This window comes from Thalia democratica, chromosome 4 (assembly GCF_965202585.1).
Source record: "Thalia democratica chromosome 4, ktThaDemo2.hap1.1, whole genome shotgun sequence".
Taxonomy (NCBI): domain Eukaryota; kingdom Metazoa; phylum Chordata; class Thaliacea; order Salpida; family Salpidae; genus Thalia; species Thalia democratica.
The window spans coordinates 7062274-7088298 of record NC_139168.1 but is presented as its reverse complement, the minus strand read 5'-3'; the positions used below and the strand labels follow the sequence as shown (position 1 = coordinate 7088298).

At 26.8% G+C, this 26025-nt stretch overlaps 1 protein-coding gene across 1 annotated transcript; it reads right to left on the bottom strand.

Moving 5' to 3' along the window:
• Positions 1-2664: 2664 nt before the first annotated feature.
• LOC145832945 (uncharacterized) lies at positions 2665-3886 on the bottom strand. Its single transcript, XM_082940148.1, has 2 exons — positions 3411-3886; positions 2665-3193 (listed from the first exon to the last, which is right to left on the bottom strand). Exons 1-2 carry the CDS (start codon positions 3884-3886, stop codon positions 2665-2667), a joined length of 1005 nt encoding a protein of 334 aa, XP_082796274.1.
• Between the last annotated feature and the right edge of the window lie 22139 nt (positions 3887-26025).

The window sequence follows — 26025 nt, the reverse complement described above, 5'->3', positions numbered from 1 at the left end:
AAATTATCACAGACTAACAGTATTTTTTTTCTAATACAAAAATTTTTCAAAATTATATTAATTTTGACTAACAATAAATTATATATGCTACCTTGAAGTCGGCAAACTTCAACTCAAAAGCGTTTATGGTTAGACTGGTTTTTATTAATTGAAAAAACAGCTAACGCAGTAGGAGCAAGATAAAAACTGTTTTCTGTTTACAAAAATTTCAACTTATTATCTTTTTGCCTGTGTGTAAATTGCTTCCGTTTTTGAGTTTTAATTTATTACACACTTTACGTAATTTTTAACTTTGAAATAAAATTGTTTAAACATGTTGTTGTAGAGGTTATTAAATTGTAATTAATCGTTGTACGTAAAAGATTTCTAATTATAAACTGGTTCCATTGCTGCTTTACGAAACAGAACTAAGTTTTAAAGGCATAAGTTCGGTTTAAATTTTTAAAAAATTACAAACTAGTTTAAATGTTAAGAAAATTTTCTGGTTTAGTTTAAATTTAGCTAAAACTTTAGTTTCTTTATCAACGGTGGTTTTAATAATTTAATGAAAAATTTAGTTTTATTTTCTAATATTTATGAGCATCTTTAAAGTTTTTAAGATAAGTTTAGAAAAGTAATAACAGAATTACATTAATGGTATTAATGGTCTCTTAAATAAAAAATATACTGCTAAGTTGTAATTTTAATCAATGATTAAGTTATTTTGAATTGTATTATGTAATCAGTAGTAAGACAGTTAAAAGCTGTAGATATCACCAGTAGACATAAATACTAGCATAAATCAAAAATAAAAAACTCAATTTAAATAAAGGTGTTTATTATTACCATACTGAAAATACTGACAACTTAATTATTATAGTTTTTAAGATAAAATTTACGTATAATTTTTTTTAACTGTAAGTGTAATAAAAATTATTAAATATATAAATAAATGAAGCTTGGATATAAAGTAAATAAAAGTTTTTTTTTCCATATTTAGTATTAACGTAACATATACAAAACAAATCTAAGTAACATTTATTAAATAAGTAGTCAATATTCAAATATTAATTCAAATATTTTTAATTTGTTCTACAGTACTATTTTGTATTAAATCTCAATAAGTAGTTTTGTTTTTCTTGATAACCACGCCATACTTTTTAAAACTGTTTTAAGGTTGTAAATTATTCAAAGATATTACTGTATACTTTTTAATGTCTGGTTTTTTTAAGCGGTACATTGAGTATATACTGTGGTGATGAGAAGATAAAAAACATAATAAAGAATTATAACAATTGTTAGAACATTTTTTTTAATTATTTTATAACGATGATTATTTCTACAGCTTTTGTACCTGATTGAAAAACAAACACCTGTCATGCATTCAGAGCCGAAGAAAAACAGTGAGAAAGTATTTCAATCCATTTACCAGTATGTTCCAGTATCTAACAGTTCTACGACTAATCAAAATCCTGAAATCCATAGTGCCAACTATTCGACACTGACCAAGTTTTCCGGATCAACCTACAGTATAACACCTTCTGATGAACAAAGGGCTTACGAACGGTCCTTTTTCAATGTTTATTAATTAGACTTAGTTAGTGCCATATGTCCCCAGCAATTTAGAGTGTAGTGTTTAAGATATAAATGTTATTCTTGAAACATTTTGTTTGTTTGTAGAACGTATACAAAAATTGTACAAAGTAAAACAAAAGCTCTAATTAGTTTTTTTAGCTATAAAAACACCAATTGCCAATTTATTTTATTCTTCACTAACTTGTTTTTTTTTAACTTTGTTTGTATAACTTTGTTTTGATAAACGACCGCTCGTCTGAAACCAAGGAGTAAAAGAAATATAGACCGTTAAAAATATGTTAATATGTTTATATATATACTTTATATTATATATAGCATATGTTTCTATTTTTAACTCACCAGTGTACTACTGAATTTTACTTTTTTTAAACGTTAGCTCTAATACTATATCTCTTTTTTAAATTTATATCAGATAATTGTCTGTTTTTATTTCTTGTTCGAAGTTATGAAAAACATTTACATTTTAGCGTCTAGGAAAAACAAGTTTGCAACTTATGGTCTACAAGTAATTTTAGAAGTTGCCATAAATGCACATTTAAAAACAAAAAGACCTTCAAAAAAGTAATGATGCGACATACTTTAAAATACTAATAATTAAAATAATTTTTGTCTTACTTCATTAAACTCCGGAAAACGGTTTAAACAAAATTTATTTATAATTTAATTCCACTGTTTTGTAGCTTTGTTTTGTTTTGAGGTCCTATATAAAATTATTTATCAATTTTTAAGAAGTTAAAAATTTACGTTTAATATCTAAAGAACACGATTTATAAATGTAGGCTACACATTTTTACAAATCGAGCAAATTTAATTACCAAATTTTGTCTATAAGGGTTAAACTACTGAAAACAAAAATATAAAAGCAGGATAAAAACATAAACTTTCTAAAGTTTGTTTTCAAGTCGTACAAAACCACTTTTTTTATTTTATAAATAACACAAGGTTTTCCATCTCAGTAACGAAAACAAAAAGCTACTGAGTTAAAGTCAAAATAAGTGCAACAAAGTAAAAAAAAAAGTAGTCCATAAAACAAACACAAAAAGTTAAGTTTCTTTTGTTGATATTACGGTCACACAGAAAAAATACCATTTAATTTTCTTCTTCTTCATTTAAGTTTTTCAGTTTAACTCTTGATACTGGATTTCGGTCAATCATCCTATTTATTAGTTTCCACAATAACTTAACTCTATTTTGGTTATTAGTGTAAGAACGCATCTTCTTTGATTCGTAAAGCAAGGTTTTGCCCTTTATGGGTCCCAACTCTTGCTCATTCAAAACATCAACAATTTCACCGTCTTCAGAGAGTTTTCTGTTTATCGTTTCAACTTCATCGCCAGTAAAATTCTCTATCATAAAATGGATCATCCGGAGCAGTTCCTGAACCGTCGATGCATCGAAGAGAACTTCTCCTATGAAGAGTTCGTATAAAGTGCAGCCGATCGACCAAACGTCACATGGATACCCAATTTTATGGCCCATTATGACGTCAGGAGCGCGGTACTGAAGTGTTGTTATGACGTCATAGTTGAAATCTCTTTCCCAACGCACAGAACGAAGGTCGCAGAGTTTGATATCGGGCATAAAGTAAGAAAACATTTTAGTCTGGTCGTAGTAGAAACTGTTTAGTAAAAGTTTTTTTAATGTTACACTTTAGATATTATTTTAAAATTTATTATTATATATATAAATTTTTAGTATAATAAATTGTTAAAAAAACAAAAAAAAGTCATTTAACTCGGCTATAAGTTGTTTTAAACAAACATCATAAAGATCAGTAAAAAATGCACCTAATTAGTAAAAATTATAATTAAGTAAAGTCTTTATGTCCTATTAACCTGTTTAATAAAATATTTTCTTGGTTAATATCGCAATGCAACATTCCGTTTTTATGAAGAAAGTTCACCGCTTCAATCAGCTGTTTCGCCATTATTCTAACCTCTTGCGCTTTAAACGGATGTTTATTAATCTCCATTGCCTTGCTCAGATTGGGGCCGTAAACCGGGTACACCAGGCAAGCCAAAGTGTGATTAGTAAAACCATTGAGAACCTCGACTAAGTGGTTACACTTCCCATCAGCGTCGTGCAGACTGTCGAAAGCTTCCCGCTCATTGTTTCCATACTTGTGTTCGACGGCTTTAATAGCAACGTTCCGGTATGTTGAAACGTCAAGGCATTCATAGACGACACCGTAGGCTCCCCTGCCGATTTCCTTGAAAACTTCGTATGTGAAACCATTTCCATGCAAATTTCCAACGACAGTAAGTATGTCTTTCAATTTTTTCAATGAGTTCACTGGACTTGAATTGGACATTATAATTGTATTTTAAATAGTAGTATTGCTGTGTACATGTTTTTTTTTGTTAGTTACTTATTTTTCAAAATAAAAGGATCTTATTAATTAAAAAAAGTTAGGTAATATTATAAAGACATCATTTTACTAATTAAAAAGTCTGAAGCAGCTTAAAAATATTTAAAGTTTAATTTAGCTGTTAAATTGTAATTGCTATTTTATAAAAGTTCTTTTTAACGTTTTGTTATTAAAATTTAGTTTGTTTTATAAACTCATCTAATGTTATTGGATTGATTTTAGATAAAAGCTACTTTAGTTTGTGTGAGTATATTGATATAATTTGTTCTTTAACAGTTTTTTTAATCTAATATATCCATTAGTTATTTGTTATGTGTTAAACATAGTTTGTAAAGTTAAGCTAAGCCTCAACGTCTTTATTAAGGTGTTTAATACTAATGAACTCATAAAAATAAGAGTGAAGCACTCTTTAAAAATAAATAAACTAATCAATAAGTTTGTATAGTAAGTTACACCAACTAAACTATTAATCTCAAATTTATGGTTATAATATTAAATTAAAGTTTGAATTGAAACATTTAAATTTACTTATAACGATTTTTTAAGCAGTTAATGAAAAATTACGAATATAACAAATATTCAAAGCTGAAATTAAAAACATAGCAGAGGTATTGGCTATGAACATAGTTCGAGTACTAACACCTGCTAATTGTTTCTAACTCATATCATGCAAGTTTGAAAGATACTCAAAGCTACAAAATAGTCTAAATTCAAAGCTTTGAAGTTTTTTAGCTCTATTATGCTTATTTTTCATCTTTTTTGTAAAGTGTTTGGTGTTTTTTTAAGCAGAATTTGGTGCTCGACATGATGGTAAAGTTTATTTTTGAGAAAAACAAGGTTTAAAAAAAAATTAAATAAAATTTCAAAAATAAAACTTACTTGTTCATTTTCATTGAATTTTGTTGCTCAAAAATTTGCATAAATTTTCATATTTACAGTTCTGTCTAGTTTTCAGATAAAAAAGTACTTTAGCTTGTTTGTATCACTTTTTTATAGAGTTAATTAATGTAATTTGTTCTTTAACAGTTTATTAAAGATTTTTTACTTCGCTTAACAGTATTGTTAGTGTTTTGATACGTATTAATATAGTTTGTAAAGTTAAGCTAAACATTGGTGTTTGTATAAGTGTTTATTCTCATACTTATTGCAACTAAATGTTCTCTTTAATTCTAGAGTTAAGCATTAATTTATAAATAAGCATTACACTAATCAATAAGTTTTTATAATAAGTTTCATCAACTACATTTCAGTAACTTTCAATGTAAGTGGTAGCTGTTAGTTTAAGTGTTAGATTATTGGTCATTTTTATCACTATGTTTTAAATGAAAAACATAAAATAGTTTTAGTATAAAAAAAGTTAAATCTTTACTTTAGTGAAACTTGATAATACTGAAATATTTATGATAAAGTGAAACACCTTTTGTTAAAAACTATATTTAGCAATAAGTGCACATGTATTTACTTTTGAATGATACCTGTTCAAGTATCATGATAAGTTTTAGCTCAGTTTATATGTAAGTTACATGATAGGTAAAATTTGCTGGTTTTTCCATCAGGAACAGTATGTAGTTTAAAAACACAATACTGTGAATACTTGTGTTACAATTTTAAGATTCTATTGGAGCTAAATTAGTTCAACTGTTCTGCAGCTCACAAGTATTTATTCAAACAACTTGAATGTAATAATATTTTGAAAAGGTCAATTAAGTAAACAACAGTATTTACAAGTACCAAAAGTTTACATTATCAATTTATTTGACTATACATAGAAATACAGTCAAATCATATAGATAAGTTTGTCAGTGTACACATCAAATAAAGACTCAACAGTTGTCTATAAACTTGATGAAATTTTTTTTATTGTAACTTACATTATACTAACATTACATTTACATTTTAATTAAGAAATAATGCTAAACTTAAGTCATGTAAAAATAAACTGTTGTACAAATAAAAACGACAAAATTAAAAGTACAGAGTTTTTGAGATTAAGCTAAGCTTTAATGTGTGCATAAATTTTTAACCACATACTTATCACAACTGAGAGTATCTACTAGATTGAAGTAAACGTTGATAAATAAGTACAAAAACCAACAAGTTTCTATAAAAAGTAGTTTAGAAAAAAATTTACTAATCAATCAAAAGTTTACTGTAACTGTATTAAAATCGCACCTCTATTTTAATCATTTATATTTACACATGTAAGTAATGTTTTGTTTAAGCAGTTAATGAACACATACAAGTGTAAATCTTTAAGTAAAACAAAAGTTTAAAAATGAATTTTAAAAACATAGAAGAGATATTTGTTACGAACATAGTTTGAATACTAGTATCTGCTAATTGTTTCTAAATCTTTTCATACAAGAGATACAAGTTTGACAAAACTTTAAATTTAAATTTAAAGCTTTGAAGTTTTTAAGTTCTATTTTGCTTATTTTTCATCCTTTTTATAAAGTGTTTGGTGTTTTTTGAAGCAGAATTCGGTGCTCGACATGGTGGTAAAATTTATTTAAAAGTAAAACAAGGTTTTAAAAAAACATAGACAAAAGTTTAAAAACAGGTTAAAGTTTTTTTACTTTGCTTAACAGCATTGTTAGTGTTTTGATACGTCCCATTATAGTTTGTAAAGTTAAGCTAAACATTGGTGTTTGTATAAGTGTGTATTCTCATACTTATTGCAACTAAATGTTCTCTTTAATTCTAGAGTTAAGCATTAATTTATAAATAAGTACTACACTAATCAATAAGTTTTATCAACTAAATTTCAGTAGCTTTCAATGTAAATGTTAGCTGTTAGCTTAAAGTGTTAGATTATTGGTCATTTTTATCACTATGTTTTAAATGAAAAACATAAAAAAAGTTTTAGTATAAAAAAAAGTTAAATCTTTACTTTAGTGAAACTTGATAATACTGAAATATTTATGATAAAGTGAAACACCTTTTGTTAAAAACTATATTTAGCAATAAGTGCACATGTATTTACTTTTGAATGATACCTGTTCAAGTATCATAATAAGTTTTAGCTCAGTTTATATGTAAGTTACATGATAGGTAAAATGTGCTGGTTTTTCCATCAGGAACAGTATGTATTTTAAAAACACAATACTTTGAATACTTGTGTTACAATTTTAAGATTCTATTGGAGCTAAATTAGTTCAACTGTTCTGCAGCTCACAAGCATTTATTCAAACAACTTGAATGTAATAATATTTTGAAAAGGTCAATTAAGTAAACAACAGTATTTACAAGTACCAAAAGTTTACATTATCAATTTATTTGACTATACATAGAAATACAGTCAAATCATATAGATAAGTTTGTCAGTGTACACATCAAATAAAGACTCTACAGTTGTCTATAAACTTGATGAAATTTTTTTTATTGTAACTTACATTATACTAACATTACATTTACATTTTAATTAAGAAATAATGCTAAACTTAAGTCATGTAAAAATAAACTGTTGTACAAATAAAAACGACAAAATTAAAAGTACAGAGTTTTTGAGATTAAGCTAAGCTTTAATGTGTGCATAAATTTTTAACCACATACTTATCACAACTGAGAGTATCTACTAGATTGAAGTATACTTTGATAAATAAGTACAAAAACCAACAAGTTTCCATAAAAAGTAGTTTAGAAAAAAATTTACTAATCAATCAAAAGTTTACTGTAACTGTATTAAAATCGCACCTCTATTTTAATCATTTATATTTACACATGTAAGTAATGTTTTGTTTAAGCAGTTAATGAATAGATACAAGTGTAAATCTTTAAGTAAAACAAAAGTTTAAAGCTGAAATTAAAAACATAGAAGAGATATTTGTTACGAACATAGTTCGAATACTAGTATCTGCTAATTGTTTCTAAATCTTTTCGAACAAGAGATACAAGTTTGACAAAACTTTAAATTAAAATTCAAAGCTTTGAAGTTTTTAAGTTCTATTTTGCTCATTTTTCATCCTTTTTATAAAGTGTTTGGTGTTTTTTGAAGCAGAATTCGGTGCTCGACATGATGGCAAAATTTATTTTTGAAAAAACCAAGGTTTAAAAAAAGTATAGCTAAAAGTTTAAAATTAGCTTAAAATTATCAAAGCGAGAGAAGAGAGAACTCGTGAATGTCACCAAGTGAATTTTTTGCACAAGTTTTATTTGTTACGTAATTATACAAAAATTCTGTTTGCAGAATTTTTTTAAGAAATTGCAATCCATTTTAGGAAAGTTTCCATAGGAGTGGTAGGTCATCAAATTTTTACTTAAACTTTCTTTACATAAGTATTTTTAGAGTTTTTCTTTTATAAGTTTTTGTAAGTAATAAAAGGTACTTAAAGTACAAGCACATACAATTCAAAACCAATCACTTAGTATGAAAAAAATCAAAGTTGTCTTTAAAAGTTGAAACTTGAACTGTTTATGGTTGAAAAAAAGAACACAAAACAAATCTACATCATCTGCATGTTGCCAAAGTGATTTAAATCAACAGACTTCTACTTTATAGTGATGATCTTGTGTTTAATTATCTTTTTGTTTACAACTTCAAAGAAAAGTCTTTACCTGTATGTTGAAAAATTGTCTTAAATCAACAGACTTCTACTTTGTTGTGATAATCTTGTGTTTTACTTTCTTTTTGTTGACAACTTCACAGAAAAGTCTTTACCTGTATGTTGAAAAACTGTCTTAAATCAGCAGACTTCTACTTTGTTGTGATAACCTTGTGTTTTACTATCTTTTTGTTGACAACTTCACAGAAAAGTCTTTACCTGTATGTTGAAAAACTGTCTTAAATCAGCAGACTTTGTTGTGATAACCTTGTGTTTTACTTTCTTTTTGTTGACAACTTCACAGAAAAGTCTTTACCTGTATGTTGAAAAATTGTCTTAAATCAACAGACTTCTACTTTATTGTGATGGTCATGTTCAATTCTGTATGCAGAAATTTTTATGAAATTGCATTCATTAGTAAAATGTTGTGTTACTGGTAGCAGCTCTTGTCATTTTTTACTTTACTTTCATAAATCATTTTAGAGTTTACCTTTTTGTAAGTAATAAAAGGTACTAAAAGCAGACACATAAAATCAATTACTTGGTTTGAAAAAAATATTAGCATTGTCTTTAACAGTTGAAACTTAAACTGTTTATGCTAGAAAAGAAATGTAAATAATGTCTGTATGTTTTGAAAGTATCTTGAATCAACAGTATTCTATTCTGATCATATGATTATTTATCTAATATTTTATGATTTCAGAGGAAAATCTTTTCTTTATGTTCAAAAAAGTATCTCAAACCAACAGTCTCCTACTCTTACCATATAATTAATTATCTTTTTTTTTTTCATGATTTCAGAGAAAATTCTTCACCTTTATGGTGAATAAGTGTCTCAAATCAGCAGTCTGCTACATGAGTTATCATGTGTTTCTATTTAATCATAGTTGCACTGAAAAGTTTTTATTAAGCACAAACAAATTGGGCATCTCTATTTCTACAGCAGTCATCTATATCAACCCTTGTTGCCACTAACCTTCTTGTGGCAATTTGAATATCAGGTCTGTTCTTGGTTTACTGCTCTTACTGAGGTAAGTGCTTTATATGTTATACAAAATAGTTAATGTTAAGATAATAAATGTCATATAAGATTATTTTTCAGGGCTGCCAAAACTTAATTTTTTTAGTAGTGCTTTCTCAATTTTAAATACTTGAAAATTAATTGTTTCAATAAATATTGTCATTTTTTTGTAAATATAGAATATCATTAGTGTAAATTAGTGCTCAAACTCAATTGATATCAAGTAAAGTACATTAACAGCTTTTGCTGCTTAGTTTCTAATCTTATTCAAATTAAGCTGAAATTTGGTTAAAAGAGTACAGTTTTCGAATTGAAGAGTGGCAGCCCTGGTGTTTATAAATGCATGTCATAAAATTATGAATTAATTACAATTAAAATTTTAGATTATAAATTATCCTATAGAGTTTCTAAAGTGTGCAAAATTAACTAAAAGCTATTACTATTATTCATTAGCTTTTCTATATGTCAAAACTTATGTGTTATGAATATTTGTAAAGAGATTACAATGTAAAATGTTCAATTACCATTTTAGAGCTAAAAATCAAGCTGTACTTTTGTTTGTTGTAACTCTGAATGCTACAAGCTTTAAAATTAAGCAGTTAATTTTAAATCTTTGCACACTTTTAGAGACACATTGTTAAAGTAAATGTTTTATTATCATGTTTTTATTCACTAAGCAATTAAAACTACAGTGTAAAATGTTTGTGTATAAGTGACATACTTTATTACATGTGAACATGTAGGAACACAAGCAACATTAAGGCAGCTTGATCAACTGACTTATGTTGAGTGTTTTTGTATGTTCATATTACTAATTTAGATAAGAGTCTGGTTTTTTCAGTCACTTTTAGTGTTTATAGTTAACAGTAAAATTCAAAGTTTAAGTGTATTATTACTTTGATTACCATTTAGTGGTTAATATAGTTGATGGACAAAAACCAGACTTTTATCTGACTATGTATGATCTTTATAAAAAGACTATGTTGTACAGATGTGTTAAACTTAATTTTTGGAGTAGTCTCAAAAATAGTCTTTGTTTTGAATTTTAATAGTGACATTATAAAATAAGTATTTGTTTCATCTTCAGCTTGATACTATGTGTAGCATTAAATCAAATGTTATTTTGTTGGTTTCATTATATCAATGCTGTTTGATGATGTAGAACAAAAACTTATGATATACTATTAGACAGTGTCACCATAGAAATTCTTATCAAAGAGTATTTGAACATTTAGTAATAGTTAGTCTTTGAAAAAATATACAAGCATGTCTATGTCTCTGAACTGTTCAAAACATAACAAGAAATGATTAACCACTGTTTTTCCTGTTAAATATTTTAGAATTATGTAGCATAGTGTAATAATTGATAATGCTAATATAACTAAATTAGATAAGAGTCTGGTTGTTTGTTACTTGTAGTGTTTATGAAGTGTATTTAAAAGCTAGCAAATCTTTGATAACCATTTAATGTTTTATAGAGTTATTATAATCAACTGTGACTAGCTGACAAAAGCCAGACTCTTATCTGACTAGACCAAGTATGATTTGCATTGGCTTTATGGAATGACATGTGAAAATGCCTTTTTTTTTTTTGAATATTTGTTGTAAATTCAGCCTAATAACAACAGTAAGCATTTATTTTATTAAAAGTTTTCGATTGATATTGTGTTAACATAACATCAAATCAAAATGTTTAAGTTAGCAGTACTCAAATTTAAGTTATAAGTTTTGGATACTGTTATTAGACTGTGTCACAACAAACATTCCAAAAAGAAAAGACTATTTAACATGTCTCACACGAATTTTATGGTTATAGGTATTTATTATTACAATGATAACACCTTCGAAAAATTAATAATATTCCAAATTAATTACTATTACCACCTAAAAAGACATTCATTTTTTAGTTAACAACTATATGGTAGTAAGTTAGGGTTATGTTTAAGGAGTACGCTATAAGGTAGTCACTTAATTTTTAAGCCAAGCCGCACAAATTTTTTTCAAAATGGGGATTTCCCCAAATCAAAACTTTTTTTGGAAAATTTTTGGGTAGATTATTTGAAAAATCATTTTATAGTCATTTCGCCGGCTCCGCCGGCGAAAAATTTTTCACTTTTTCTCCCAACCATTTTTTCTTAAAAACCTAATTACGCTTTGAGCCCAGTTAGTAAGCCTGACAGCCAAACCAGATAAAAGTGTGGTACTGAGCTCTAAGAAGTAGTTCGGTTTTGAGTTAAAGTGGTAGCGGACAGCTTTCGTTATTTGTGCATAAGTCCCTCCCGCTGCGAGCTGCTCCTATCGGAGCAGCTCTTGCTCCCGGGACTTTTGCACAAATAACGAAAGCCGTCCTTTAGGCCGCGTCCTTATGCTGGTCGGCACCTAATTAGTTTTTTGCTTGATGTACGAGTAGTTACGCACAATTTTTCGGTATGTTATTTTTCTTTTAAACTCAATATTAACATATATAAATTACAAGTAAAGTTTTATGTTTTATAGTATGTATCTTTGGTGTCGTACTACAAACGCTACAGATTTGTAGTAGACAGCCTGGTATTATTCTATAATAAACACTTCAACTTACTTTGTAATTTTATTTATCAGGATCATTTTATTGTCGTCATTTAACTAATTACATTGTTACACAGTATTAAATACCTAGTATGTCTAGTAAATAAATTACATCTTAGTTTGTTTGTGTATAAAGGTCTATTGAAAGTTAGTTATGGCAAGTTTGTAATACATCAAAGCTAATCATTTGTTTAGTTGTTATGGCATTTATAATTATCTACTAAAACTTATATGTTAAGTAACATTCTGTAGTAGGTACATTGATTTAATTTATATTACATTTAACATTTGGTATATGTCTATTTCAAGTTTGACCACTGTTTTGATTATATGTATTATTACTTTGTTGATCAGCAGGTCTGATAACATCTTTTGTTGGTTACTTGATAAACTATACAAAGTAAGTGAGTACATTAACTTCTCGTTTTAATTAGTATCGTTGTCACTCCACAACAACTTAAATTTTGGAAAATCTACGCTAAAGTTTTCCATTTACACAAGTAAGTATTTACGTCTTAACTTGTATAAAACAGTTTAGGCGTCTTTTAAGTTAGACTTTAATAAATCAGACTGTTTTTGTCCACGATTTTTCAAGTAATTATGTAATATTTTTCATTTTTACCTTTTTACTATTATTACGTCATCACTTTGTAGTCTTATACAGTTTAAACTTAGTTTAGCATAAATTTCACTTACACTAAAGTTGTATGTGTATGGTATGTTTTATAAATTATTTAATTGCTCTATATTTTTAAGTTGAATAAAGCAACTTATATAGTAATGAATAACACTAACTATATGTCCATGTATTGGATAATGTGCATCTTAATTAAACTAACAGATACAAATATATATGGCAATTAGCTCTTAAATATTTTACTGCTGTATATAAATGAATCTAATTTTTATATGATTTACATGATCGTTTCTAGTTTTATATCACAAACAACATATTTATTTAGCTATAAATTTAAAACATTAAACTGTTTCTTTTAAGTAATAATTACAGTTCAAATAAAATTCCATTTAGAGCCTTTATGAGTTTAAAGGTCTCTATTAGATTTAACCATTATATATAACTTTATTTACCACCGTATGTGTTAAAATAAATAAACAATGGTAGGTACAAGCTCTGTACTTTTGATAAAATAAATCAAATACCGTTACACCGACTAAGTACCATTATAACTTTAAGTTTTTATTTTTAGTTATATTTTAATAACAATTATTTAGTGCCATCTAAGCCAAGGTTTTGGTCTACAGGGTTTTTTATGTGTATCATATACAATGTTTTCTAATGTCTTATATCTAAGCATAAATTTGCTGTTAATTAGTTTGAAAGACATTAATATCCTTACTTACCTATGTTTTGAAGTACATCTACTAAGTTTAAGTTTTTTAAAGTATCTTTTTTTTCTCGGTTAACCTTAACACTTTTCATTATTTTAAAAAATCAAATCATTTCGTCTATGTAAAATGAAGGGTAAACTTGGTCTTTTAACTGTAGAAACGCCTGGGATTAATGTAGTTCAGCCTTACATTCTTTATTATACTTCTGCTTAATTAGACATTACAATCAATAATCTTAAATTTATCAGCATTATAAGCAACCACGTGAATTTATTTGACATAAAAGTCCAGGCAGGTAAATTAGAATTCCTGGCATTGATGATTTAAAAGTTTAGATATTCTACCACATTTTATTCATACCCATATAATTTTCATTACTGGCTGGTTCAACAAAATATCAAAACGACAACGTAAATGCTTGTGATGTTTCTAAAACTTTGCTTTGTGATATAAATGCTGTTATAATGTTGATTTTAATTTTGAAATATATCTCCTTTGCTTTAGTTCTGATTTTCGATAATATATAAACTGTTAGGTTATATTTGCATCTGTTTTGCCATAATAGCTAATTAAAGCTGGATAAGTTTGTTTAATTTATAAAGTTTTAATACTTTAAATGTACAAAAAAAAGTTTTTGCACGCTGAATTTTTCTTATTATCAAAGCATTTAATCAGTTTTGTTCTTTTAAATTAGATTTAAGCAACAAAAATCAAAACTGCCTTTAATAAGTACACTTGCTCTGCTTATGCAGCTTTTGAATGGAAAACTTTCAAGTATTAAAATTCACGTAAACGTTATGTGCAAAAAAAAAACAGTCTTATCTTTGTAAATATGTTTCAAATAAAAAAATAATAGCAATTTACAGAAAGGTAAACTAATAAGTACTAAATGAACTTATTTAAATCTAAAGTTTTTAAAGTTTATATACCAGCATTGAAGTCAACAAGCAAGTGGTTGTGTGGTTCAGCGATCGCCGACCCGATGCGTGAGTAGAAGGTCGCGAGATCGAGTCCGGTGGTACACACTTTTATTGATAAAATTTTATCTATATTTTAGGTTTAACTAGTCAGCATCTTAAATTATTCTTTAACTTTACTATGTACAAAAGTATTTCGTTTTCAAAACAATAATTCCGTAACAGAAGGTATTTACAAATATCAACGAATAGTATAAACTTAATTCAAAAAACATAAATTGAATAGAATAGTTCTAATTTTATTAAAAAAAAACACAAAGAACTAAAATATGGTTAGAAAAGTTGTTAAAAAAGTTATGCTTTGGTGTTAATTTTTCTGTGTTGACTTAAATGATTTGAAGAAACTTTCACCTTACCTCTAACCGATTTTCTAATTTCCACGCCAATGCAAAATGGGATCAAAAAAAAGCGACCTTGGAGTTTTAAGCTGATTTATTTTAAATGTGGCTACACACAAACAGATTGTGAACATTTTGAAACGACTCAAATGAAGTTTTGTTGTGGAATTTTTGATTTTATGTTATTTTTATGACTTTTTGTAAGTTTTCCAGTTTTTTTTCGAAAAATGAGCAATGATACAAAAAAGCTTTCTTTGAATATGTTAAGAAAAAAAATTACTGACCAACGGTAAGGGTTGCGATTAGATTATTAGTAAAACTAACTGACTGTGAAATAGTGTGATAACAAGTGAACTGTCTTTGAAAGGTATAAAAATCATCAAAAATTGTTTAATGTTGTATTTATACACTACTTTTTGATACAGTTTCAAATTAACTCCATTGTGCTTATTCCAATAAAATATTTTGGGTTCGAGTTTCATTGATAGTTGCCAAAACATCGATTATGAAAATAATTTTGTTATGTATACTCGAAAATGTAATAGTATCCAAGTGGAATCATGGCGGAGAGGTCACCACCGGTGCCTTCCAATCCAGAGACCCGAGTTCGAGTCCGCACTGCAAATCTTTTTAACTAACAAAATTTCGTTGACTTTTTTAATCTTATTTTTTTAGTTTAACTATTTTCAATAACTAAGAATTTTTACTTTAATTAGCATCTATGTTACAGCTCCTTAAAGGTAGGTTGCTTTTCTTCATTTCTATTTTTTTTGTGAATTATTTTCTTGTTTTATAGTTAGTATATATAATGCTGATACTATTTATCTTTTTATTATTTAATCAATATTTATCTTTCTTTTCGTTTATTGCTTTCTGTAACTATTTAAAATGATTTGAAGTACCAAGAAATCAAAAACTTTTCGTTTATAGCAATTAAAACTAATATCAACTACATACCAATAAAATAAAACGTAGTGAGGAAATTTTGTCAAATAAAAAACAAATAATTGTTTTTTTCAACAAGTATCAAATTATTTTTCAATAATGTTATTCATATATTATTCTTAAATAAAAAATTATTCTAGTTTTTCAAAGCATTTAATCCGAAAAATAATAATATAACTATGCTTTATACACTAAAAGTATGACAAACTAACATTAGAACTATGAAGGCTTTATTAAGCATTAAATTCTGGATCACTAGTTATCAAAATTATAAGTTATCATCCAATAAGAAAAGAATAAAAAACGTGCGGAATTGTATGCATAAAAAAGCATTTGAAAATAAATTTAACACCAAAAGTGATGTATAAAATAATTTAGAGAAATATTATTACAGCTGGTTTATATAGTACAACTGTGCAGCCGACATTATAATTAATACAAAAGAGAAAATATTCAAGATTATACCAACAATAAATGCAACCGTTATAAATTTCTTAAACTTTTTATAAAGATCATCAAAACGTCTATCAAAACACTTCTGTATACTATCTGCACTCTGATTCAACAAATTAAAACATCTCACAGACGCTTCTTGGTTGTCTTTGATTTGCCGTTCAATACCATTTAGTCGATTGATAACTGCTTGCTCGTTTCTTACAACTTCGTTCAATGTGTGGTTTATGAAGTTGAAACGAAATATTGATACACGGTTAGAGGTGTCATCATCATCGATAGGGTGGGATTGGATCGGTTGATAACCTCTTTGTATAAAACTTCCATAATTTGATAAGTCATTGTTAGCCGAATAGTTCATAGGAACTAAATTTGTTGTAGAAAGTACTTGATTTGTAACCGTGTTTATTGACCGCGAATTACTAGAACTGGCAGCAAGTAATGGAGCTATGCTACTTGCGTCAGAAGAAACTGTAGAAGCTGGATAACTTTTAACACTACTTGGTAAAGACGTTTTCATCACACAGTTTGTTGGTTGAGGCACTCCGCCCTTCATCATACTGTTTCCAGATCCATTATTTTGAGTAGAATATTGTCCACTAGAGTGAATAACATTTGAGGATGTTGAAGCACTTAATGCATCAAAGCGTATTATACTGCTTGTTGGTTCAGAAAACTGCTTCAGTGTAGGAACAATCACACTATTTTGCTGGATTCCAGGATTTTGATTAGTCGTAGAACTGTTAGATACTGGAACATACTGGTAACTGGATTGAAAACCTTTCTCCCTGTTTTTCTCCGGGTGTGAATGCATGACAGGTGTTTTAAATTAAATCAAATACAAAAGCTGCAAGAACAAACATTATTTTGAAAATATTTAAAGAAAACACTTACAATTATTATGATAGTAAACTGTATTTTTTTTACTTAAAAAATATTTCTACTTATTATACTACAATTAACAGACTTTTAAAACTACTGAAGTAAAGTATGGTTTATTTATAAAAGAGTAATTTTTTCAAAATTTATTAGGTATTTAATAACAAAGTTGTACTGAAGATCAACTAATAAGCACTGTATTATAAAACGTGTGACTTATATTTGACTGTATACTACTAAAAGACAAAATATTTATGAGTAAAAGTTATGATTGATTTTACTGAATTTTGTTGTGTATCTGTTAACTTAATATTATAATTTATATAATTTTGTTAATTTAAAATCTAACTTTTTTCAACATAAGTATAAATTAAAGTTTGAAGAAACTTTTGTCTTAACTCCTGAATATGGTCGAAAAAGTTTAATTGACTAAGCTCTTAGAATTAAATATGTTATAGAACAATCTTATTTTAACAATGTTTGTGGTCTATAATGTTAACTTATGCTGCAATCTATACTTTTTGTTGATTTCTACAGTCTTGAAAGTAACTTACAACTGATTACAAAGCACAAAATTAATTTTTTTATATACTGACTGAAATTAATAAACTTAGAAGCGCTTATTTAATAAAGAGAACAGATGTGCATTTATGTTATCAAATATCTATACTATTTTTTATAAACTGTATAGCTGTTAATAATCGTTTGATAAAGAATCAATCGTTACTTAACTAATTAAAATTGTATTTTACATTAATACCAGGTTTTACTTTAAGCATAATTCGAAGTATTTTAGTTTTCAAACAAAAAATTAATTTTACAACAAAAAATACTTATTGATTTTTCAATATCTTATACCTCATTATGCCTTCCTATCGTAATATTGATTCGTAAGAAAATAAAAAACAATAAACAGTGGGGTGGCTTCGGTGGCTTAAGGAGGCTTCTTAATTTTACGTAAATTTTATTACTTTTTGTAAATTTTCTTGAATTAAAAAAAAAAAATGAAGAAGCAATTCAATAAAACTTTCTCTCAATCGTTTTAAATTATGCACAATGTGTTTATGTTATATTGGGTCACTTTAAAGCAAACTCGATTAATAAATGTAAAGTCTTTTTTTTTTGTTCTCATTCAGTTTGAATTTAAATGGTTTTCAGAAACAAGATAACGTCTAAAAAATTTTTTTAAATTAGCTAAATTTTTGTACAAGGTGGTTGTATGGTAGTTAAAAAATTTTAGCAGAAAACTCAATGGTCGCCGCATTTATCAGCAGCCTAATCAACAGCCTTTTGCGTAGAACGAGTTACTTTTACTAAAAAACAACGTCACGGTTTTTTTTTTATTTAAATAAAAATTTCATGCTTGAGATTGATTATCGGTTGAAATAAAAGATCAAAATAAGCAGAAGTTTACACACAAGCGAACAAGAGAATTGTTAAAGCTTTTGATGTGAGCAGTTCAACCATTAGTCTACTGCATTAGTGGTTTAAAAGTAAAAAGCACAATATAGATATAACTAAATACCTAAAGGTTATGCGGGTCGAAATTCGCCAAACTCCGTACTGAAGCATATTAATTTTATTGTTTGTTAAAAATAAATGACAATGAAAATTAACTTTTATCCTTAGAGAAACTACTGTAAATCATTAATAAAAAGTGTTAAGCATTCGTTTTGAATTTAACGTTAAAAAAGTCGACAACTCAAACGTTAAATATATTTGAAAAATATATGTATATATATCTGTAATTATTAACTAAAAAACTGTATAAATATTAATATTTTGTTTATATTGCTACAACAACGATCAAAAAATAGTGTTCTTTAGTAATTGTATGATATTTTCCATCAGCATTTTTATTGAAAATGAAGATGGTTTTTTTTAGAACTTGCAGTTATACCTACAAACGCTTTTGTATCATATATAACTTTTTGGAGTTTTAATAGGCAGAATTTTAATTGTCCAAATTTGAAAAGTCATATAACAATATTAGTGAAAATTTTTTAAAATTAAAGTGTAAAATTTAATACACATTGGTGGTTTGTTTACTTAAAATGGTTCTGTTAAATAATTACTGGTAGCTTTGGTTGTTCTTTTTTATGAGACATTATGTATTTATTGTCTTTTTTAAAAGTTTTCTAGTTAGCAATTTTATTGCGTTTTTCTTGTTAACTTACGTAAGTGTATTTTTGTGTTATAGGTTAAGATAAATATTTACAACTCAAAAAAATTCACTAGGCATAAGTAATTAGTTTAAGCTAAGCTAACTTTACTAGTTATCAAACCACTTAAATTTTTATGTAAATTTAATCGGAATTAAATATCGTATTGTTCATTGTTTTTCTTATGAAATATAGTTATGTATTCTTATGTTTTTTTAATACAAAATATATGTTTAATAGTATTTTTAAAGAACAATAATGATAAAGTAAACACTTGGTGCGTAGCTAGATGATAAAAAGGTCTTTCAACACATGAAGTTTTTTTGACTACAGTTTTTATGCGTTATTTTCATTGTACTTAGAAAATTTTTAACTCGTTAAATGCTTTAATCCTATCACTTTAACTTAAATTAACTCGTATTGATGAAATTAAATGCTTTTTATATATAAGATTTTAATAAAATTTTTCAAAAACAATAAAAACATAAATAATATATTTTGTGTTATTAAATTTTTCAAAATTGTTTGAACAAAATGATTTTAGAGTTTTTTTTATAAATTTTTACTCTTTAGCTTATTAAGTTTTAAGTTGTTAAATCTCTCGTTATTTCGTTCGGTATTAACAAAAACATTTTGCTATAGCTTTAGACTTTGAGACTTTGGTGAATAAAGATAACTAGTCCTACAATTTAATTCACAATGTTAAAAAAACTTAAAGTTAAAACACATAATAAAATGCACACACTGTTGTCGGTGTGTCCTTTTGTAAAGACACCAGCTTAATTTTTACACGTTAAATACTTAACTACTTTTAAGTAAATAAATAATTTTATTTAGTTAAGTAAAATGACTGGTTATATAATGTAGATAAGTAGTTACAATACAGTTTTGTTTAAATTAAAAATTTTACTTTTCTGTTTTTGAAATTTAAAAACATCAAAACTTTTTTCTGAATTTTTATATGAGCATGCTACTATTTTCTTCAAAAGGTTAAATAACTAATGTATTTACAAAATTTAAATAAATTTGTAAATTATAAGTCATCCTATGAGTTATGAAAATTAGAACAAAGAGTATATTTTTTTTTTAATAAATTTTGTACAAAATTAAAACTATGTGCATTAACATTTATTACTTATGTACGAATACAAAACTTTATTCACTAAAAGATTTTGAGCAACAAAAATTTTAAAAAAATATATAAATAATTTATAAACAAAAAATAATTTGATTAATTTTTTTTAATGTACTAGACTTAGCCGCAATTTAAAATACCAACAAAAAATCAAAGTTCTCATTTTTTTTTTAGTTTTAAGTTATATAAAGCTGCGCATATAAAATATTTTATGCATGATAAGTCACATATTTTATCAACTACAAACTTTGATATTAGAACTTGTAAGAATGTTATGTTTACTTATATTACAGTTTTTACTCAGTTTTTATTGATAAATATGTCTTAAGTAAAACTTTGAATTACATTTAAAACTGTTTTTTTCAACCTAAATTATTTATTTTGTTTATCTGCTTTGTGACTATAATAAATTTGCTCTATATAAAAACAAAAAGCTATTATATAAAAAAACAACATAGCTTCATTTTTTAGTTAAATTCAAAGTTGTTTCACGCTTGAGTACGTTTTTTATAGGAAAAAGTTTTGAAACTGAACAAAAATTTGATAAAATCAAAGTCCTGAAAGCTTTCAGAAAATGAATTTATTAGTAATTTGATAACGGCTACATTGTTTATAAGCAAACATAAAAATAAGTATTTTCTTATGCTAACAAACTATGTGTGTATAAAAAGTTTTAGAAAAGAATGAATGTAAAGTGGTTAATAAACATATTTATAGCGTTATTTAAAAAAGCTTCAAAAAAGTCCTGCATCAGTATTTTTTAGCAGCTAAATGCTAAAAAATGTCAACAAGCGTATTATACATAAAATCTAATATAATTTACATTAAGAAAGCTAACTGTTTCGTTTTTATTACTTTTGTTTGACAAAGAAACAAAATAACATTAAAATTAAGAAAACATTTTTTTAAATTTATTATTTATTTTGAAGATAAGTTCTATTGTAAAACTAAAACAATTTTAAGTACTACATATCACTATTATATAAAGTAATACTACAATAACGTGTTATTTTATTAGCAAGTAAACTAACAAATCATTAGGTCTAATTACTAATTCTAATAAAAAAGTTATTAATTTATGATACTTAAATTTATGTATTTCTCAACTCAGAACTATTGAGAAATACTTATTTGGCTTGTATGTAGTGAGTGTAACGTAAAAAATAAAGATAAAAACTTTTAAAAAAATTTTACAAATAAAATTAGAACTTTACATAAAAGAAAAATGTCTAAATCAAGTCAAGTAAATAAAAACAATCTCATCGGAAACAAGCTGAAATCCCAATACAATGTTCTCAGCAAACTTGGAGAGGGAGCTTTCGGAACTGTATATAAATGCCTTGATATTACAACCAATCAAAACTTTGCTATCAAGGCAATGAACAAAAAGCATGCAAAAGATGAGTTGGAAGCTTTAGAGCAGTGCTTCTGAAATGGGGTTCCGCGGAACCCTAGGGTTCCGCGACGCCTCTCAGGGGTTCCGCGAAGCCTTTCGATATTTTAAACAGAAATTTGAAAGAAAAGAAAATCATAAAACTTCAAAAAAGTGGAACACATAAAATGGAAAACATATATAATTATATTATTATATTCATTGAGCTGCTTAGTGTGTATTTAGCGGTAGGACTTTTGATAAGTCTTCATTATTAATAGGTGTCCTGGTTGCGCAATTTTTTGAAAATTTTTTGAATTTCTATTTTAGTGAAGACATGAAATTACTGGTATTATCACTTAGGCAAATAATGTAGGAGCGATCAAAACAAATTTTAAATGTTTACAAAATAAAACTAAATAAAAATCATTATCAGAAACTTATTTCTGGTATATTATATTGTTTCAAATGCTGTAAAAATGTTTAAAAAGATGTCTAGTCGCTTGATTTAAATATTAATATGTATAAAAGCCTTTTTTTGACTCAAAAAATTTTACTACAATGAAATGAAATGTGTCGAAAATTATTTCATCAGCAAGGATTTAGAGTGGAATAAATGTGTCAGCATTTGTACTGACGGTGCAGCGTCTATGACTGGGTGTAAAATGGTGTAGTGAGGAAAATGAAGGATAAAACAGTTGAAGCTAAATGGATACATTGTTTTTTTACTTAGAGAAAATTTAGCAACAAAACATCTTCCTTCTTGTTTACAAGAAGTTCTCTCAGCGTCGATTAAAACTGTTATTTTATAAAGAAAAGTGACACAAAGGCCAGATGTTTTAAAGATCTATGTGAAAGTTTAGATGCTGACCATCTGCGACTTCTTTATCACAACGAAGTTCGCTGGCTGTCAAAGGGGCGGACACTGGTTCGTCTCGTTGAATTAAAGAAGCAGGTGTTCACCTTTCTTAAAGATGAAGATTCAGAATTAGTAAAGTTCTTTAAAGTGATGTTTTTTTTTGGCCAGGCTTGCTTATCTCACCAATATTTTCGAAGAATTGAAAGCTTTAAACTTAAGCATACAAGGAAAGCAAAATTCCATTTTTGTCATGACAGACAAGATTGAGACGTTTAAAAATATAATTAACTTTAAGAAGAAAAAGGTTAGCAATGGTAATTTTGCGATGTTTCGCCGGTTTGATGAGGCCAATGTAAAATGCATAGAATTCAACTTTTCTGATAAAAATACAACCACCTTGATCTTTTGTCTATAAAGTTTCAATATTATTTTCCTGAAGATGTTCGCATCGGAAATTTATGGATTTTGAATCCTTTTATGTGTGATATTGCTTCAGAATGAGTGAATCTTCCTACAGATACGATAAGATACCTACAGAATTGCTGCAACTATCTGAAGATAGCAATTTAAAATTCAGTTTCAAAGGGAAGGAGCTTTTAGATTTTTGGATATGTGCAATTTCAGAGTGCCCCGTTTTAGCAAAGTGTGCAGTAAAATTTGTTTTACCATATACTTATATTTGGGAGTTCGGCTTTTCGCATGTAACAAACATTAAAACGAAGCAAAGGAACTGAATGCTGACTCAAACCTTATCGGCCTGTCTCCGTCTATCTACAATCCAGCCGCAAAGTGACATGGTTGTTGCTTAGAGAAAAGATTTAGTTTCGCACTAAATGTTTTTTATTTATTTTTCGTTAGGCATCTTACCCGTTTATTACAGTAATCTGTGAATTCGATTAGGTTTATGTTCTTTTCGTTAGTGTTTGTAGCTCTCATTTTGTTTTTATTATGCAAGGATAGAATTTTTGACGTTGCGATTAATCATGTTTGTTTTCGTTTATTTATTATAGAATCATAAAATACCTATTGCCTATGGTGCACTTTGAGTTTGACTCGACTTAATACTATTACAATTGGTATGATTTCTAACAACGATATAGTTTTGCTAAAAAAAATTGTTTTTCAACTAAAATTCTTTTGTTTTTTGCAGAAAATATTATATTAAACATTTTATGTAAAATTAAATTAGGGGTTCCGCGGAAAAGTTGAACTTTGGAAAAGGGTTCCGCCACTAGAAAAAGGTTCAGAAGCACTGCTTTAGAGAGTCTGAAAGACGCTGATGGAAAGTGCAACTACTTGATTGAATTACTTAGTTGGTTTAAGGAGGATAGCTTAGTTTGCTTGGTTTACCCAGTCTACGGACCTAATACAGAAGTAGCTATGGAAAAAAATAATCAACCATTTAAGTTGCAAGATGTACAAATCATGACTAAACAGCTGATTGAAGCAACTAATTTTCTTCACAAAAATAAAATGTTACATTCCGATATCAAGACAGCAAATATTTTATTAAACAGGTTAATTGTTTTATGCTATTTTTTTACTCTTAAAGTTACTTTTGTATAACACAACTAACAACTTCTTTTTTTTTTTGCCATTAAACGTCTTACTAAAAAATTTTTCTTTTTCTGTTAAACACTATAGAGATTTTTATTAATAATTAAATTTAATAAATAAAAGATAATTAGTTAATTTAATTTTTAATAAACAGGTATTACTACGAAAAGTCGAAAAATTATTTTTACATGAAGCCTGACATCATATTGTGCGACCTTGGCTCTGTTTACTTTGAGGAAGAATTCGACTATGACGTCATAACAACACTTCAGTACCGCGCTCCTGACGTCATAATGGGTCACAAGGTTTTTTGAGTATATTACTAAGAAAGTAAACTACTTTACTTAAATAGGTAACTTATTATAATTAGATTAAGCCATTATTTTCAAAAAAAGTATAATCTTATAAATATAGTACTTTTATATAACTTATAAACTTAACATTAGTATTATTTAAACAGATCGGGTATCCATGCGACGTTTGGTCGATCGGCTGCACTTTATTCGAACTTTTTACAGGAGAAACGCTTTTCAAGGTGGATACTGTTCAGGAACTTTTCAGGATGATCCACTTGATGATTGATCCATTTACTGAACAAGAAGTTCAAAGGATTAACTTGAAATTGTCCGAAGGTGATAAAAAGAAGAAGGTTGGTCAAAAGTTGTCAATAGATGAAAATGAAATAGATTTTTTGAAAGAGCCAGAGTTTGTATACATAAAAGGCGAAGTTAAGAAGATAGAGTCTTATTTTGATAAGAACGACGCTGGAGAAAAGGATTTGTTTGAATTGATTGTTCGCATGCTAAATCCAGATCCAGTAACAAGAGTGAAACTGGAAGAACTTATCTAAACAATTATTAGTTATTTTATCTGATCTAAATTTTTAAAGCTGTTAAAAAAGTAGAATGTTTGGATTTTTAATTACTTTAAAAATAACCTCAATAAAAATAGTAATTCATTTGCTTTTTTTTTTCAATATCTTAACACTACTATTTATTTTGCACTTTGACTTCCTAAAATTTTTATCATTTACTTATATATAAAACCTTGATATAATAATAATAATAAGAACAATAAAGTGAGTTGTAATATTTTACGGTAAATTTCAATTTTCAACTAATAAAACAGATGGTTTGTAGTAACTAATTAAGACTTTTGAAAATGTCATAATTTTTGCTGATATTGTAATAAAGTTCAAGTTATTCAAAAATTAATTGAAGGGTCTGAACTGACAAACAGTAAAATATCCTAGTTATTTCCTTTTTATGATACTTGTCAAAATGGATTGAAACATAAATTGTCTATTTAAAAAAAACTTTTTATAAAAATATTGTTAACTTAACAGAATGTTAAAAATAAAGTTAAACTTATTTTATAAATAAATAATTTTTAACAGCTAATAGCATTATAATATTGTTAATCTATCTCAATAAACTATCTTTAATAAAAAACAACTCTATAACAAACTAAAAAAATTAACTCAGTAGTTTGTTTATATTACGAGAATAAATGTCAAAACTTAAGTTATAAGAAATTGCATCATCATACCCCATACATACTATTAGTGAACCTGATAAACAAACGTCAACTCACATAAAGGTTTTCAAAAGAGTTTAGTTCAAAACACGTCATCATAAGTCCGAATTCACAGCATTATTGAATTAGTATAATGTCATATTAGTCAGAAACATGATAAAAAATATACTTTTCAATAGTTATCATTTATTTTTTCATTTGCTTTTAATATGAAAAGGTTCATTGTATTGATAGCTTTTAAAGCTTATCAGTTTATAAAACACCTTTTGCTAACATGTTTTATTATTCACTAAAAAATAAATAATAAGTTTATTATGTTATATTATCATATAATAATAAATATTTTGAACTAAGTTTAGTAATGTTTTATAATTTGAATGAAGTAATAC